Source organism: Mustela erminea, chromosome 13 (genome assembly GCF_009829155.1).
Source record: "Mustela erminea isolate mMusErm1 chromosome 13, mMusErm1.Pri, whole genome shotgun sequence".
Lineage (NCBI taxonomy): Eukaryota > Metazoa > Chordata > Mammalia > Carnivora > Mustelidae > Mustela > Mustela erminea.
In genome coordinates, this window is record NC_045626.1 from 50022288 (window position 1) to 50039722 (window position 17435).

The 17435-nt window shown below is 35.9% G+C and overlaps 1 protein-coding gene across 3 annotated transcripts in view; it reads right to left on the minus strand.

Moving 5' to 3' along the window:
* Window positions 1-2231: 2231 nt before the first annotated feature.
* The window catches only part of YES1 (YES proto-oncogene 1, Src family tyrosine kinase), a 64464-nt gene continuing 49260 nt past the window's right edge, over window positions 2232-17435 (minus strand). For all 3 annotated transcript variants that reach the window (XM_032309926.1, XM_032309925.1, XM_032309927.1), the window contains 8 exons: window positions 16322-16425; window positions 16089-16238; window positions 13823-13978; window positions 13487-13666; window positions 7159-7235; window positions 5904-6057; window positions 4422-4553; window positions 2232-3491 (listed from right to left, as the gene is read on the minus strand). In XM_032309926.1, the coding sequence (XP_032165817.1) occupies window positions 3283-3491; window positions 4422-4553; window positions 5904-6057; window positions 7159-7235; window positions 13487-13666; window positions 13823-13978; window positions 16089-16238; window positions 16322-16425 (1162 nt within the window). In that variant the 3' untranslated portion in view covers window positions 2232-3282. The remainder of the gene's footprint in view (window positions 3492-4421; window positions 4554-5903; window positions 6058-7158; window positions 7236-13486; window positions 13667-13822; window positions 13979-16088; window positions 16239-16321; window positions 16426-17435) is intronic.

The following is a 17435-nucleotide window of genomic DNA, read 5'->3' on the forward strand; positions in this document are numbered from 1 at the left end:
TAAAATATAACAGAGAAGATGATTATTTAATTTTGGGATGCAAAAGGCTTTTTAAGTATAATAAAGGAGATTTTACAACATACAAATGTACAACTTAATTGAGAAAAAATTACATGTAAAATTAAAAGGCAAATAGCAAACTAGAAAAACATTCTTAAACTGAGGAACTATTACTACACTGTATAAAAATACTAAACAAATGTTTACTAAATGATGTTTTTGTTGGTTAAATGTACTGTTCTGAAATCATCAGGGAAAAATAAAGCTGATTATTTTAGATAATGGTAAAAGAAAATGATACTACCTTATTGGAAATAAATGCTTTAGATTGGCCATTCATGATTTAGTATAATTTTATTTTCATTACACCTATAATAGAAGAGTAAAATACACACAGAAGTAAGGCTCACATATTTTTAATTTTTAGAAAATTAAGTCCATATGGTCAAAAGTGGTCATTTTATTTTATATTCTTCACACATATTCACTGTGAATAGCTTCACTCAAACTACCTAGGTTTTGCTATACAATACATTTAACTGTAGTTGCTGGTATAATTAAAAAAACCCCAAAGACAAAAAACTTATAAAAATGTAACTCACCTGACATGGGATTAAACGCACAGAATGAGTTCAATAATGATCTGAATTTAATAAAGAATTGATTCAACTCTGCTGAAGAGTTATAACTGAACACTTTTTTCCTAATGGAAGAACAAATTCAGAATATGCTATAATACCGATTTTTTAAAAAACTGATGAGAAAATATGAATAGTGGCTGGAAAGATAAATGGGTGCATTCAATGAGAATTTTTATTTCAATTATCCACAAAACAATATTATAATACCTTATAAAAATATTACATTTTAGGCTACCATTATTCATTAAAAAAAGTGTTTGTGCTATAAAGGTTGTTTTTGTCAACTTCCTTTTCTGGTGAGGGCTGAATTCCACATTAAGACACTGAAGATGAAAAGCTGCTGGAAAAAAAAATCTTCAAATGTACAAAGTTCTTTATTTCTCTTGGCAATTTAAAAATACAGAACCATTTAAACTGAATACACATTAAGTTAGTGTTTTATTTCCTTACTATACAATTGATATAAGGAACTGCTCCATTTAGTTAAAACCTAATGAATACCATCAACTTTTCCTGACTTATTTTTCTGAACACAATTAGTACATAATTTTGTTATCCTTTTTTAAATGCTTAAAAAATTATAATACCATAGTTCCCATAAAGCCCTTTAAAAATTTGACATCCCAGGTTGTAGATGTTCTGGGTAAATGATGACAGGAGTCCTAGGAAGACTCTTGGAAGAGAGATTGAATACTAAACAGGTTACGTAAACATTAGAAACCTCCACAACTTTTAGTACCAGAGCTATGACCAACCTAAATGAAGCTCATTTGTCACGTTTTAAAATTGTCTGAATTTCAATACAGTTACCATGGCACAGAATTTTAAACTTAATGATGAAATCATATAAGTGATGGTAGTTAAAAATCATAATTACAGGGACTGTTGGTTTTCAAGGTTACGTGGAACTTGGGGTTAGGGGTTGTGAATAGAGCAAGTATACAACAAAGCTCACTGATCTTACTAGATTGATCAGAAAAATAAGAATTATAATTCTAAAATATGGGAACCTGATGTATTGCTTTAAAAGTGTGACTATAAAGGAGAATATTTTAAAACATAAATACTTTTATTTGTCAGATTCAGTTCCTTTGCTACACTTAAACCAGTAATGATGCTATTTAAATTCCTATTTTGGAATTTCTTTTTGAGTCAGTCATAAAACTTTTGAGTTTCACTTCTACACTTTGGGCAAAAAACCTGTCCCTCCCTTTCCACTGCTTCTATTATTCTCAGTAAGTTTTCCTCCCCAAATCAACTAAATTCTAAAAAGGGAAAAAAATGATCACCATTAAGTATATTTTAAAAGTTAATATAGATTTAAACACAGACTTGAAAACTGGAGTTCTAAAAATGTTTCACATAAAAGCTCTATCACTGGAATTAGTGGGAAGCCTTAACTTAGCTATTTGAGGCTGAACGCTCATTTAGTGTTTACGTTAAGAAAGATTAGTTTCAGACATACCTTGGAACTCTTAAAATCTCAGAACAGGTGAGTGAGGAGCTGTGAGTGCCAGCAAAGCCATGTATCACTCCTTAACATGAACATTAAGCATAACATTCCATCCCTCTACCTATAAAATTTTCACATTTTCTCATATTTCTTTTAAATATTTTCCTCTCTGTCAGTCTATATTCAGGAATAGCAAAAGTGCATTCAAGTCCCTGATCTAGTGATATTTCATATTTGTGGCACCCATCACCGTAAGTTCATACTAGAAATATCTCACAGTACCAGTCTACTTTTTCAAAAGGACTGTTTAAATATCGGGTCTTATTTTTTCATGTTATCTAAATATTAAAAGATTTTCCCTTGGATTGGACAGTACAACTTCAATTATATAGTGCCTTAAAGAAAATCAATACAACCTTATAAAAGATTAACTCACTTTCTAGTTACCTTCATTATTCTAAACTGAGCTATTCAGAAAATGATTAATCAAAGTGAAAAATTTCTACTTTCCAGTTCCATGAGTATGAGTATTAACATAGTGCATTATACTTTCAAATGTCACTACTGTCGTCTAACATTTAATCAAGTTTTAGATGCTGTTTATATTCCTTTTTGCTTCTAAAAACCTGGTGCATTTCCATGCAAAAGAAGGTAGATATTAATAAGATTGTATACTAACTGTTCAACTTTGAAAAAGCTTGTGAGAACAATGAATGGAAGACATCTTTATAAAAACTGGAATGGAATTGTTTGGTCCTATAAAGTTCCTTGACTTTAGATTTTATTATGGTATACCTGTTTTTATCTCCCAAGTTTTGTCTATAATGATACACACTTTCCTCTTAATGACTCTGAGTTTGGGGAATAAAAGAAAGGAAGTGATTTATAAAGAAGCAGCCTTGTTGTTCTTCATGGTCATGCTATCACTCACACGGTCATCAGTATCATTAACTGTACTTTCTTTGGACCCTGAAATAAGTTGGAAAATTCATCATTGGTATTTTAGAGTTTAACACTTGGGAAAAAAAAAAAAGCAGTTTGTGCAACCGTATCTGGAATTCCAGTTTACCATTAAAAACATGCAGAGTGAAGAAAACTTTCTTCTTTTGATTCCTGTATGTAAAGTAAGGAAGTCTACACAAGTTCTTTACATTTTGGCAGATGTGTGCATATAAAAGGCTACTTGGATTATAAATTTTCTCCTGGCTGGTACTGTGGCTCTGTAGCAGTGAAGTAGTCTTCCAAGAAGGACTGAATATATTCAAATGTTGGTCTTTCATCAGGGTCCTTCTTCCAACAAAGGTTCATCAATTCATGTAGAGATTCCGGGCAGCCCTGAGGGCAAGGCATCCTGTATCCTCGTTCCACCTGTTCTAGCACTTCGCGGTTTACCATACCTAACATACAAGATTCAAACATCAGGAAAAGTGATCCCTAACACCACTAGCAAGACAGAACAAATCCCCCAGCCACTAACTGACTCAAGGTATAGTACGTTTATCAAGTGAAAGAATACTTTCAACAACAACAACAAATTCTAAATGTCAAGTATATCAAATGCTTAGAAAATGCTAATCTGTTTCAACATGTCTAATTGTTTTTCATTCCACCTAAAACCTTACTTTTAACCCTATGCCTTCAAAACCCAACCCCATTTGATTAATGAGAATTTAGAGTACTACTTTGAAGTACTGATACTTTCTGATAATAACAGTTCACAAGGACCAAATTTGGGTTAATGAGTGACAGTGGCAAGATAATGTATGGAAGAACTTCCAAACAAATTCAGAAGAAAGTTCTGGTCCTGGTTTTGCCAAATATATTAACTATGAAACTATATCAATGCACTTCCCTGAAAGTTTCCTTATCTAGTATCACCTGTTTGCCTTTCTTCAAGTAATTATATACAATTTCTTTCTTGTATTTCTTTGTAATCCTGTTTCCATTAGTAGCTCACCCTGTGTTATGATAGGCTAAGCAGACCCTCAATTATTGGGGAGGGAAGGAGGTTGCTGGGGAGATGACCCAGGATATTTAAGATATGCTTATTATCTGAGAGAACAGTAGAAATAAAAGGCCCATTTGGAAAATATCTTGAGAAAGCTGAGGTGAATATGGGTCACACCTCGTGTGTTTGCCCTATCTCAAGAATCATGATTCTCAAAGGCTGCAGTCTATCCAATGCCAAAATAATGAGAGGAAGAAGGGGAGGGAAGGGAAAAAAGAGAACAAATGAAAGTTTTCCTTCCCCTTACAGCTTTTGCTCCTAATAAACTCTAGTGAAGGGTCTTGGGATAACAAAGAGCTAAAATGAAATGTCAACTTACCTGGATATGGCACTCTGCCCTTTGTTACCAGCTCTGTCTGTAGAATACCAAATGACCATACATCAGACTTTATTGTAAATCGACCATATAGTGCAGCCTCGGGAGCTGTCCATTTGATTGGAAACTTTGCACCTAAAATAATGACAATCTTGCTTAAGTAAATTGTTCATTAAAATCTATTTTGGGGGTACGTGGGCAGTTCAGTCAGTTAAGCGTTTGTCTTTGGTTCAGGTCATGATCCCAGGGTCCTGGGATTGAATCCCACCTTGGGCTCCCTGCTCCTCCTTCTCTGTCCTCCTCCTCTTTCTGCCTCCCTCGGCTTGTGTTCCCTCTCTTTCCCTCTCTCAAATAAATAAATAAAATCTTTAAAAATATATATATTTTTATAAATATGGCATAAGCAGGATTAATCTTTAGTCAATATCTTTATTGTATGTGTCATCAATGTCAGAGTCTTCAAAAGTACAAGATACATGGGAAAAATTCTTTAAAATTTGAATTCATACTACAATAAATCACATTTCTTTTTCATAAACCAGTGACATAAGAAAAAGAAATGTTGGGGCACCTCGGTGGGTTAAAGCCTCTGCCTTCGGCTCAGGTCATGATCCCAAGGTCCTGGGATTGAGCCCCCGCATTGGGCTCTCTGCTCTGCAGGGAGCCTGCTTCCCTTCCTCTCTCTCTGCCTGCCTTTCTGCCTACTTGTGATCTCTGTCTGTCAAATAAATAAATAAAATATTTTTAAAAAAAAGAAAGAAAGAAAGAAAGAAAGAAAGGAAAAGAAATGTTGGTGGGGACAGAAAATTGTTCAAGAAAATAGAGGTAGAAGGGGGCCTGGGTGACTTAGTCAATTAAGCATCTGACTCTTGATCTCAGCTCAGGTCTTGATCTCAGGGTCATCAGTTTAGGCCCCATACCGAGCTCCATGCTGGGCATGAGGTCTACTTAAAAGACAAAAACAAAACAAAAAACAAAAAACCCCACAAAGGCAGAAAGTCTGATAAGCAACTAAAAACATGATTATAGGATCTGTAACTTTAAGGAAGTCTAGCACCTATTGGCTATACTTAACTGTTCGTTGATGATGGCCCATTCTGTTGAATTCTAATTTTAAAAGCCTATATTTACTCAAATATTTAGTGTATGTTTCTTATGCACAAGGCATTTGCTAATCATTATGGGAGACATAAAAACACAGCCTTTGTGAAGCTTAGACATTTAGAGTGGAAATAAGATTACAGGTGTCTTATATACTTATGTATATACACAACAATATAAAATAGTTCTTTAAATAGGGGCGCCTGGGTGACTCAGTGGGTTAAGCCTCTACCTTTGGCTCCGGTCATGGTCTCAGGGTCCTGGGATCAAGCTCTCTGCTCAGCAGGGAGCCTGCTTCCTCCTGCCTCTCTGCCTGCCTCTCTGCCTACTTGTGATCTCTGTCAAATAAATAAATAAAATCTTTAAAAAAAAAAGTAATCTTACCTTGTCTTGCTGTATATTCATTGTCTTCAATTAACCTTGCTAAACCAAAATCTGCTATTTTGCAAACAAGATTTTCTCCTACAAGAATATTAGCAGCCCGAAGATCTCGATGAATATAATTCATTCTTTCAATATACGCCATACCATCAGCAATCTTGAAAAGGAAAACAAACAAACACATAAGATACAAAGGGAAGGAGGGAGGGGGGAATCAGAAAAGGGAGAACAGGAGAAGAAACAAGAGATGCATATGGCTCACAAAGCCCAAAATATTTATATGGCCCTTCACAAAAATGGTTTGTTGAACTCTACTGTCGTGTTTAAGAGGCTTGAACACAAAACCATGGACTAGGCTTGGCATATGCCAAATCCTCACATGGGCAGTTTCTTGGTATAAAGCTTCTCAAAACTGAGAGTCTGTGGACATCTGAATGCTCACCCAGAAAGCAGTCTTAGAACTGACATGTCGACTAAAGCCAATCAAAGGCTCCTCGAACACCTCCCACATTTCTGAACAGAAACTGTTAATAGTTTTTACTCAGATTTAAAAAACTAAGATTCAGGGGACTAAAAGGCACAGCATAGAGAATACAGTCAATGATGCTGTAATAACATCATATGGTGACAGATGGAAGCAACATTTGCGAACACAGTATAAAGTATAGACTTGTTGGATCACTACACTATATACCTAAAACTAACATAACACTGTGTCAACTATACATAAATAAAAATTTTTTTAATATATAAAATTGCTCGTACATGGTAATTTAAAATTCAAAAATAACACAAATTCAAAAGAATAAAAAATCCCATTTTTCAGTGTATACTGCCATCTTCATTCTTGTTTTCAACTATATTAAATGAAAAGTTCAGCACATTCTTTAGATTTCCAAAATTTTCTTTGGAATAGCAATCATTCATTATCTTAAAATTTATCTGCTGAAATAGAAATACATATAGATTTCATATTTGTTAACTCAGGTTTCTAAGGTCACATGATGCATGACAGCACCATACTGGGAATTACATGCTTGGTTCTAATACTAGTAAATTATATGAATCTGTTAGATACTGCAGGTCTTCAGACACTACGTTATCTATAACATAAGGAAATCAGACTGAATTATCTCTAATGTTCCTTCCACTCTAAAATTCCATGATTTCACTATATAAACAAAAGCTCTACTATGATTACTTTACATGTTTATGTACACTATCAATGCAAATTGATGCATGTGCAGTGCACAAATACCTGAGCAGCCATATCAACCAGTTGTGGGAGCTTCAAAAACTTTCCATCTCCCTCCTTCAGGAAATCCAATAAACTCCCTATAAGAGAGAGAAAAATGTTCACAGAAAATAAGCAAATTTTTTTTTTAAAAGATTTTATTTATTTATTTGACAGAGAAAGAGAGAGATCACAAGTAGGCAGAGAGGCAGGCAGAGAAAGGGGGAGAAGCAGGTTCCACGCTGAGCAGAGAGCCTGACGCGGGGCTCGATCCAAGGACCCTAAGACCATGACCTAGGCCGAAGGCAGAGGCTTAACCCACTGAGCCACCGAGGCACCCCAGAAAATAAGCAAATCTTAAATTAGGATTGAAATGAACATTCCCCCACCTCCAAACAAATCACTGCATCACAATACAAAACTTAAAACTTGTTATTCTTTAATATTTACTGCAGCTTTGGAACTTCTGAATAATTATTCTAGAAGAGGTCTCTCAACTGAAATTTTAAAAACTTCTCTAATAACATAATGGAAAACTGAATAATCTCTCTAGATTGTAGACATTCCTCCTTTGCTTTGATCAAGATCAGCAATCCCGATTTTGATCCAAAAGGCAGTATCAGATACCTGTGTATTTTTAAGTCAATCCGAATCAAGGGTGCAGACAACTGGGAATATCTTGGGGTACTTAAAGTAGACCTAGGTGGCTTAGCTGACATGGGAGTGTCAGTCGAATTAACTCCTCTCAATTTTAGCAGAAGATACCATGAAACAGCAAACCACTATGAATAATAGCTAAAAGAAAGGCTAGAAGTCTAGTTACTATTCTTGTAATACTAGTTAAAAACTTCCCATGTACCTGAAGTTAATCAAGGAAAAAATAGCAGATAAACCAAAATTAAGGTACATTTTCAAAACAAACATAGTGTTCTTGTCAAAAGTAACAATGTCATCAAAGACAAGAAAAGCTAAGAGAGGGACAGCTCCAGATTAAAGGACACCAAAGAAAACTGACAACTAAAAGAACAGATTAAATCCTGGATGGGGGGGAAAGTGCGGTTAATTAAGGACATCACTGGGACAACCGATGAATGTCAAAAATGGACTGGTATCAGATAATGGAATTGTATCCAATTTTGTCTTCAGGAGACAAACTGAAGTATTTGGCAGTAAAGCGAATATGTTTGCAATGTGCTCCTCGGTTTCAGGGAAAAATCCTTATATTTTTATGTACTGAAAGATACATATATAGTTAGTTTAAAAGTATTTGAAAATAAAACAAAACAAGACGAGACAAAGAGAGCCCTTTCCATGACAGGACTGTGAAGCAAAGGAGAGCTATGATGTAGTCTCTTCCTTTATAGAGATTCAAAGTCAGAGAATATCTGTATTTCTTCTGGTCCATCTACTGCAGATGGAACATGGTATTGTGTCTTTGCCTTTATCTGTCCATTTGAATATGTGCTGAGGATCTACTCCATGTAAGGCACTATAAAAGATACAAAATACAAAGATAAATATGTCATGGTCCCTGACCTTGAAAAGACCTTGATATAGTAAGAAAGTATAATACAAAGATCTAGAAAGTATATAAGTAATATACGAAAACAAATACTGTATAGTAGGTATGATAAAATGTACTGTAAAACCTATAATTTTGCAGACACAATGGATATGGTTAATTCTATGAAGAAGTCAGAAAAGGCTTTACGGAGGAAATTGGTTTCTAAGGAAGAATGGGGGCAGACAGGGAATTCTAGGAAGAAAGATTAACAAGTAAAAAGGCAGTACTGCATGTGACATCACAGTTCAGGGAAGTGAAAACAGTCCTTTGTGTGCAAGAATACAGGGGACAAAGATGGGAACTGATGAGGAAGAGGCTACAGAGGGAAAGAGAACACAGAAGGCAAGCATAAATGGACTTTACATGAAGTTTTATACTGAAAAGCAATACAATCAGATTTATGTTTAAAAAGCAATCATTCCAACAGTAATATGGAAAATGAAATTGGGCTAAAACTGCATAAAAAGATTAAGTTTAAAAGTTCCTAGAATAGTCTAGGAAAGACAGACTATTATGTTAAAATCTAGCAATGAAAGTGGGAAAGGAGAAAAGGCGGTATCTTCCAGAGAGATGTGATAAATGGGATCAATGGCATTAATGGACCCTTATCACACAAGGTGGTGGGGAAGGGAAGACTGGTGGGCCCTCTCACCATAGTTTTCATCTGTGAGTTTCCAGGTGATGTTAATGTTGCTGCCATCCAGTGCACTAGAGACTCTTGCACATAGGCAAGAAGAGGCAATTACAAGGACATTGACTGCAGCACTATCTGTTACAGTGACAAACTAGAGGCAACCTAAATGTTCACTGGGAAAGGAATGAGTAACAATGGTATATTCATACAGAATCTCATCCAACAGTTATAAATAGACAAATTAGATCTTTATCCATATGAATAAATCTCAAGAACATAATGTTGAATGAAAATAAAGCTAGTAAGATTTACATAAGTGAAAAGCATACAAATACTGTTAAAAGACAAATATATATCAATACAAGTACATCAATACGGAAAACACAGATGGAAAAGGTTAAGCATCAACTTCAAAATTAAGGTTACTTCTAGAAGGGAAATGGGCCCAAAGAACCTGAAGGGAAGGCTCTAATGAGAATGGGCTCAAGTAGGGGTTAAAACAAAGATGGAATTAGATCTGTAATGTTTTGCTTTCTTAGGAGAGAGAACTGAAGCAAACATGGCAAAGTGTAAACATAAGTTAAATTTGGATGGTAAGGGCATGGTTGTTATCGTATTCTCTGTGTGTCTAAAATATTCCACAATTTAAAAAAAAATATGAAAAGTTTTGACATTAAATAAACTTAAGTAGTTTTTAAAAAGAGTAAATGGCTGGTTAGGAAGTGAAGACAGAGTATTCTTTAAAAAATCTTGGCTGTGAACGGAAGCAAAAAAGCAGAACAGTAGGTGAGAGAAGCAGATATTGGGATCTAAGAAAGGTTTTCTTTTTAGATGTAAGAAAGGATTAAAAACATAAGTAAAAAAACTGTCTTTAAACAGAGGAAGAGGCACTTCTTTTCTTTAATTCCTTTCCTGTAAGATAAATTGACATTACATAAATACTCAACACTGCAATGCAGAGTATATAGAAATAAACAGATGATACAGTTCTTTTGTTTTAGGATAAAGAATTTAAATAAGGTGGCATGATCGATACATTAAGTAAAAGAACATTTTTCAGTGTAACAGCTGATAATTGCTAAAACAGTACAGAACTGCAATGCACAGAAATCTAAGACTTGTCACTGTCATTCTGACAATTCCTTTTCTCTGATCTTTAACCAATGACAACAAATCCTACCCCCCCACACACCCATGCGCCTTATACTCTCTTTCCAGGAAACACGTATAAATAAGCAAAAATTTGACACATAACTTCAGGGAAGTTCATGGACCCTTTGAAGCTCATTCATGACCCTGTCAGAGGATAGGTACTCAGTAAGTAACAGTGAAATCAATTCAGAGGAGTCTTAAATTTCTCACATACCTCTCCAGTCTTATTTCCAACCAGCTGTCTTCTGTACTTTCTACTTCTCATGGTTTTGTTCCCCATTTCCTCATATCTTCTTACCTCTGCATAAATACCCATGCCTTTCCCTTTACCTGTTCATAGCCTTTATAACCTTAAAGATCAGTTTAAGACTTGACTAATTTTTCTCAATTTATTCCAGCCTATGTGATCTCTTCCTCATCCCCTTTTTTTAAAAAAATATCTATTTATTTATTTATTTATTTGACACAGAGAGAGATCACAAGTACACAGAGAAGCAGGCAGAGAGAGAGAGGAAGGGAAGCAGGCTCCCTGCTGAGCAGAGAGCCCGTCGCGGGGCTCGATCCCAGGACCCTGAGATCATGACCTGAGCTGAAGGCAGAGGCTTTAACCGACTGAGCCACCCAGTCGCCCCCCTCATCCCTTTTCTTAATGAATGTGTTAAACACCTGGAAATTCATTATGCTTGGGCCTATAGCTTAATTTTTTATAGTGAGCTATTATTTACTTTGTTATTGAAAATTAACTCATCAGAAGGTTAGGTCTTTTCTCTGCAAATTCAATGTAAGTTTTTTCGGTGCTTTAGTTCTTTGATACCTTATAATAAGTAGGAGAGTGTCCTATAAATTAGAAGTATTCAATACATTTTGGTTGTTAATAATTTATAGAATAGTCTGTTTATAAACATTTCATAGGATATAATGATCATAACAGATATGGATATTAATGAATGGCTTTAAACACTTAAGTATAATATGAAGGAAATATGATTGATGGCCTGGTTAAGAGACAGGGAAATCAAATTCCAGATGAAGGAATCTGAACAGATTCATGGAAACCAGAAGAAGGAAGACGACCTATATAGCAAGGAAGGTAGGTTTATCTGGGAGCACATGACACAGTGAGTTTGAATGGATTACTGAGGACCAACTGCTAAGTACCTGAAATAAAATGGGAAATTACGGAGTTTTAAAATCAGAAGGGTCATTTACGATTTTGCATTCTTAATCCCCCAACTAGAAATAACCCTAACCCAGCAATCTAACAACATAAGATATCTATTATGCTCCCAATTAAATAATTCTTGAAATCAATATACAAAGCTAAATGGACCATTAGCTTTTACCTCCATTATATTCTTATGCTATCAATATCTTGATTTAAACTTCCTCCTTGTCCCTTTCTTCCCCTCCTTATATAGTTCAACCAGCACACTCGGGAAGGGATTATTTGGCAGTTGTTTGCAGTGAAGAGTCCTTCCAAAAAGTGCCATGTACCTTGGGGCTTTAGATATGTTTTGGCCACCAATTAACAGGCTACCTCAATTCTTCTTTTTTTTTTTTTTTTAAAAGATTTTATTCATTTATTTGACAGAGAGATAGAGAGCACAAGCAGGCAGAGTGGCAGGCAGAGGGAAACAGAGAGGCAGGTTCTCCACTGAGCAGGGGGTCCGATACGGGGCTTGATCCCAGGCCTCCGGAATCATGACCTAAGCTCAAGGCAGCCGCTTAATGACTGAGCCACCCAGGTGCCCAGGCTACCTCAATTCTTATTTTTTGGCCTTTCTATTCCTTTGGGAGGTTTCCTATAGCAAATATGTAGCTTGTAGTTGGCCCTGTCACCACTAGATGGAACTACATTGTTGGCCAAAATGGGACTACTGGAAAGGGATGACATAATCAGTAGCTTTAATTATGGAGTGACTCATTAAGAGTTGGGGGTAGGGGCGCCTGGGTGGCTCAGTTGTTGAGCATCCACCTTTGGCTCAGGTCATGATCCCAGGGTCCTGGGATCGAGCTCCACATAGGGCTCCTTGCTCAGCCTGCTTCTCCCTCTCCCTCTCTCACTCCCACTCCCACTGCTTGTGTTCCCTCTCTCAGTGTGTCTCTCTCCGTCAAATAAATTAATAAAATCTTAAAAAAAAAAACAACAAAAAACAAGAGTTGGGGGTAGAGGGATGCCTGGGTGGCTCAGTGTTAGGCGTCTACCTTTGGTTCTGGTCATGGTCCCTGCTCTGCGCGGGGCAACCTGCTCTGCAGGGCTCCCTGCTCGAGGGGAAGCCTGCTTCTCCCTCACCCACTCCCCCCGCTTGTGTTCCCTCTCTCACCGTGTCTCTCTCTCTCTGTCAAATAAATAAAATCTTAAGATAAATAAATAAAAGTAAAAAGAATTGGGTGGGAGAGATAAAATTCAAGAGGGCAAAAGCGGGACTATCAACATACTTAGTGCTTACTGGTTCCTCTTCTAATGTATCACCTGTCCTGGCCCTAACCAATTCTGTTACTAAAGATCTCATTTTAGGGTCTGGAGTTTGAAAGAATGGAGAAATTTTAGTGAAAGATAGTGGAAAAAAGTTTCTAGGAACTCTGACTATGAAGATTGTGTTAAAATAAAATAAGATTTCCTTAACTTGACCTGATTTCTTTGTTTTAGGAATAAAGATGTAAGCTTCTTTCTAATTGAGTTATTTTAATTTGTAGAAATACTTTTTCACTTTCCCAGGTATTTCATTTCCTTTAGTCAAATGGAATAAAAATCCACTTACTTTCAACATAAATTGAGCTGGCCTAATTTTCCTTTTAAACTTTGAACTATCCTCTGGAATAACTGGAACTAATCACTATTGCATTACACAAAATGTCACATTTTCTCTTCTCAACATCTACATAAAAATCTTAAGTTAGGGAACACTACACAATAAAAAATTTGTATGCATAAAAATAGAAATGAAGACTTAAAAAAATTATTAACATGAATACCCTAAAAGAAACTAATATACACATACCTTTTGACATGAACTCAGTGACAATGTAAATTGGCTCTTCAGAAACAACAGCATATAGTGGAACAAGTTTATCATGTCTTAATTTTTTCATTATCTGAGCCTCTTGAAGAAAAGCTTCTGGCATCATTGTACCTGGCTTTAGTGTTTTGATTGCTACTTTCGTGGTTCCATTCCATGTCCCTAGAAAAACAGAGTCCACTATTTTAATCTATAATGTTAAGAGATTTTTTAAGCCAAACCTTAATGAGCAGCAATTACCTTAAATATTTCAACATAAGTTATGGTGTTTTAATCTATGGCTAAAGAAATGACAAAAAAACAGTTCAGGGTTCTTACCCATCCATACTTCACCAAAACATCCTTGTCCTAATTTAACCTCTAGTCGCAAAGATTCTCGAGGAATTTCCCAAGCATCTTTTGCCAGACCTTGAGTCTGGGGTTTCACAGTAGGACACACGGTTGTTAACTTATGGCATAAACCATCAGCATGTTCTAGATAAATAAAAAACTATACTATAAAACAAATTAATTACAATATTAAGGTACATACAGTATATTAATGTTTTTAAAAGTCTAAATTGAAGAAAACAAAAACAAAAACATGATGTCTGTTTTACTCTAAAAGCACAAATACCAAAAAGGGAGCTGTATGCATGTAAGAAGCAAAACATCCAAGAGGTAAAACAATCTTTGTTAAATACATTTTTGAAGTTATAATTTACTGAACACTTATTATGTCTCAGCTATTGTGCTAATTCAGTACTTTACAAATATCTCATGTAAATAAGTCTTGAAAAACTTAAGTGACTTTCTTCATGTCACCCAATAAGTAAGTGACAGAGATGGGATGCAAACCATAGTTCTGGCTGCCCCCAAAGTTCTCTTTTTGATCACTGGGGTTTTTTTCTTCCCAAAGAGAATGCTACCATTAACTGTTATTCCTAATAACCATTAATGTAAGAAGCATATCAAAAATTAAGGAGAAAACTTCTTCATTTAAGAGACTGGTTTTCGGGGCGCCTGGGTGGCTCAGTGGGTTAAAGCCTCTGCCTTTGGCCCAGGTCATGATCCCAGGGTCCTGGGATGGAGCCCCACATCCGGCTCTCTGCTCAGTGCAGAGCCTGCTTCTCTCTCTCTCTCTCTGCCTGCCTCTCTGCCTACTTGTGTTCTCTGTCAAATAAATAAATAAATAAATAAAATCTTTAAAAAAAAAAATAAATAAGAGACTGGTTTTCAAATAAGGGAGACACAAAAACAGGAAATCCCAAATTCACAAAGGCTTGACTTGTGAATCCTGCTTACACTCTTTCTTATTATAAATAAGACATGTTCCCTCCCATGTTCAACAAGTAACCACACAAATCGAATTCTGAAAAGTGCAATTACAACTGATGCCACTGCTTGGTAACATGTTTGATCAAGGTCAAGACTGGTGGTTGACTTGATAGACTGTACCTGTCACTGAAGAAGAGACTGCCATTGCAATCCCCTCCCTTAGTATTAATAATTTAAAAGTTTTTGGGGTGCCTGCGTGGCTCTGGGGGTTAAAGCCTGTGCCTTCAGCTCAGGTCTTGATCCCAGGGTCCTGGGATCGAGCCCCACATCGGGATCTCTGCTAAGCAGGTAGCCTGCTTCCCCCTCTCTCTCTGCCTGCCTCTCTGCCTACTTGTGATCTCTGTCAAATAAATAAATAAAATCTTAAAAAAAAAACACCCCAAAACAAAAAATACCCCAATGTTTAAAAATAATAATAATAATAATTTTAAAACTTTTGGATGCATTCATATATCAAACTGGCAATGCAAAATTTTGAGACAGAAGAATCTAATACTGAATACCTTTCAAAGGTCCTTGAAAAACTAGAAGAATGTCTACAGTTGCAAAGGGTTACTTTTTCAGGAAAAGAACAATGCACCTTTAGATTAAATGTCATTGGATTTATACTCTAGGAAGTTTTATGTGGTCCATTCCATGCAGAAGAAGGTAACCCAAAAGGACATCTGATAGAGCTTTTTACATTAAGTATTTAGTTTTACCCACTTAATAAATGTCCCTAAAACATACATGCTTTTGCGCTTTTTTATTTATTGTCAAAACCTACCTTGATACTTAGCCACTATGAAACTCCAATGTAAACGCTATGTCAGTAAGATATAAGGAATCAAATAATGGTAGTCAGATTTTAGCATGTCTAAGAACCTAATTCAGGTAAAAAGTACTACCTGCTTCTCATTTTTTTTTTTAAATGTTTTATAATTTTGGGGGGTATTTATTTATTTGACAGACAGAGAACACAAGCAGGCAGAGAGGCAGGCAGAGAGAGAAGAGGAAGCAGGCTCCCCGCTGAGCAGAGAGCCTGACACAGGGCTCGATCCCAGGACCCCAAGACCATGACCCTAGCCGAAGGCAGAGGCTTTAACCCACTGAGCCACCCAGGCGCCTCTACCTGCTCCTCATTTTAAACCTAGAATACAACAGATTCTATCGAGCACACTCTTGTGGGTAAAGTACCACACTAAACCTTAAAGAGACATGAAGACAGAGATTCTGTCCTCATAAAACATACCAAGAAATAATTTTCACCTGTGAAATATTCACATACCTGTGTAGTGTTTTACCAACTTCTGCAGAGTATCAAATTGTGCTCTGGTTGTGATATAGTATCCACCGTTGTCAAGTTTCCTAATTTTATAGTGTTTCACATTGTCACCTCTTACCTCATCCCAATCACGGATAGAGAGAGAATAAGCACCTAGTGGGGGAAATAAATATTTTTTTGTATCTTTCTCAAAATACTGTTCAAGAAAATTTTTGTACTTCTATTACTATAATTACCTTTAGTAGTTTCACTCTCTCTTACTAAGAAAATACCTCGTTGATTCCCAGGATTCAAAAGTAATCTTTCGGCGTCTTTTCTGCCCATTTTGCCAAAATACCATCTGGAAAAAATAGTGCTCTGAGTTAGAAATGTGGAAGGTTCAGAAAGGTTATAAATAAGGATCAGTAAGAATGGAGTGGCAGGATGACAACAAAGAGCTACACAGCTTAAAAACACAGCAAAACACAATAAAGGGTCTTTATTAAATAGAATTACTACAAATATTACTGTCAGAATATACTGTGCTAATATTTCCATGTCTCTTCTATTCCACCTGCAAGTTACAGGATCAGTACATGGAGAAGGAAAGGCAGTGGTAACAGAGAAGCTCCCAGTCACTGACAGATGGAGATATTAAGACTGTAGCAGGAAGAACAGAAGTGGGTCTCTGGTAACAGTGTGATCATCTGTATTCGGTAAGGTGCAAGTGAACTATATTCATATTATTAGCAACTCTACATTAGCATGGCTTTGATTTAATACAGATTTGTGAATAAAAATGAGTATCTGCTATGGAGAAGCTCACAGTATAAAACAAGAAGTAGTAAGTGTCAAGCAGAACAGAGTTATGGAGACAAATTACTTATCATAAAAGCAACAAACATTGATAGAGCATCTACTGTATGCAAGGCACTGTTGAGTGTTGTGATATGAAGACAAAGTAATATTTATGAATCCCAGATAGCCTTGGTTTGACCTAAAAAATATATCACTGAAGGTGCATTTTAATTTTTTAGAAGTTATGAGAATAGCACATAGAACTCTTACATATCCTCCACACAGATTTCTCAACTGTTAAAATTTTACATCGTTATATTCTTTTCCTATGTGCATATTTTTTTCAGAACTGATTGAAAGTAAGTTGCAAACATTCTGAAATATTACCCCTAAATACTTCAATGTGTTTCCTAAAGACAAGGATCCTCTCCTACATAACCAAAGAGCAAGCACCTAAATCAAGAAATCAACACTGATACAATACTATCAACTGAAGGTAAGTTTTTGAAATGAGTCTGCAGAATATAAAAAAGGTTAATGTAATTTTTTAAAGTGAAAATATAAAGGATACAG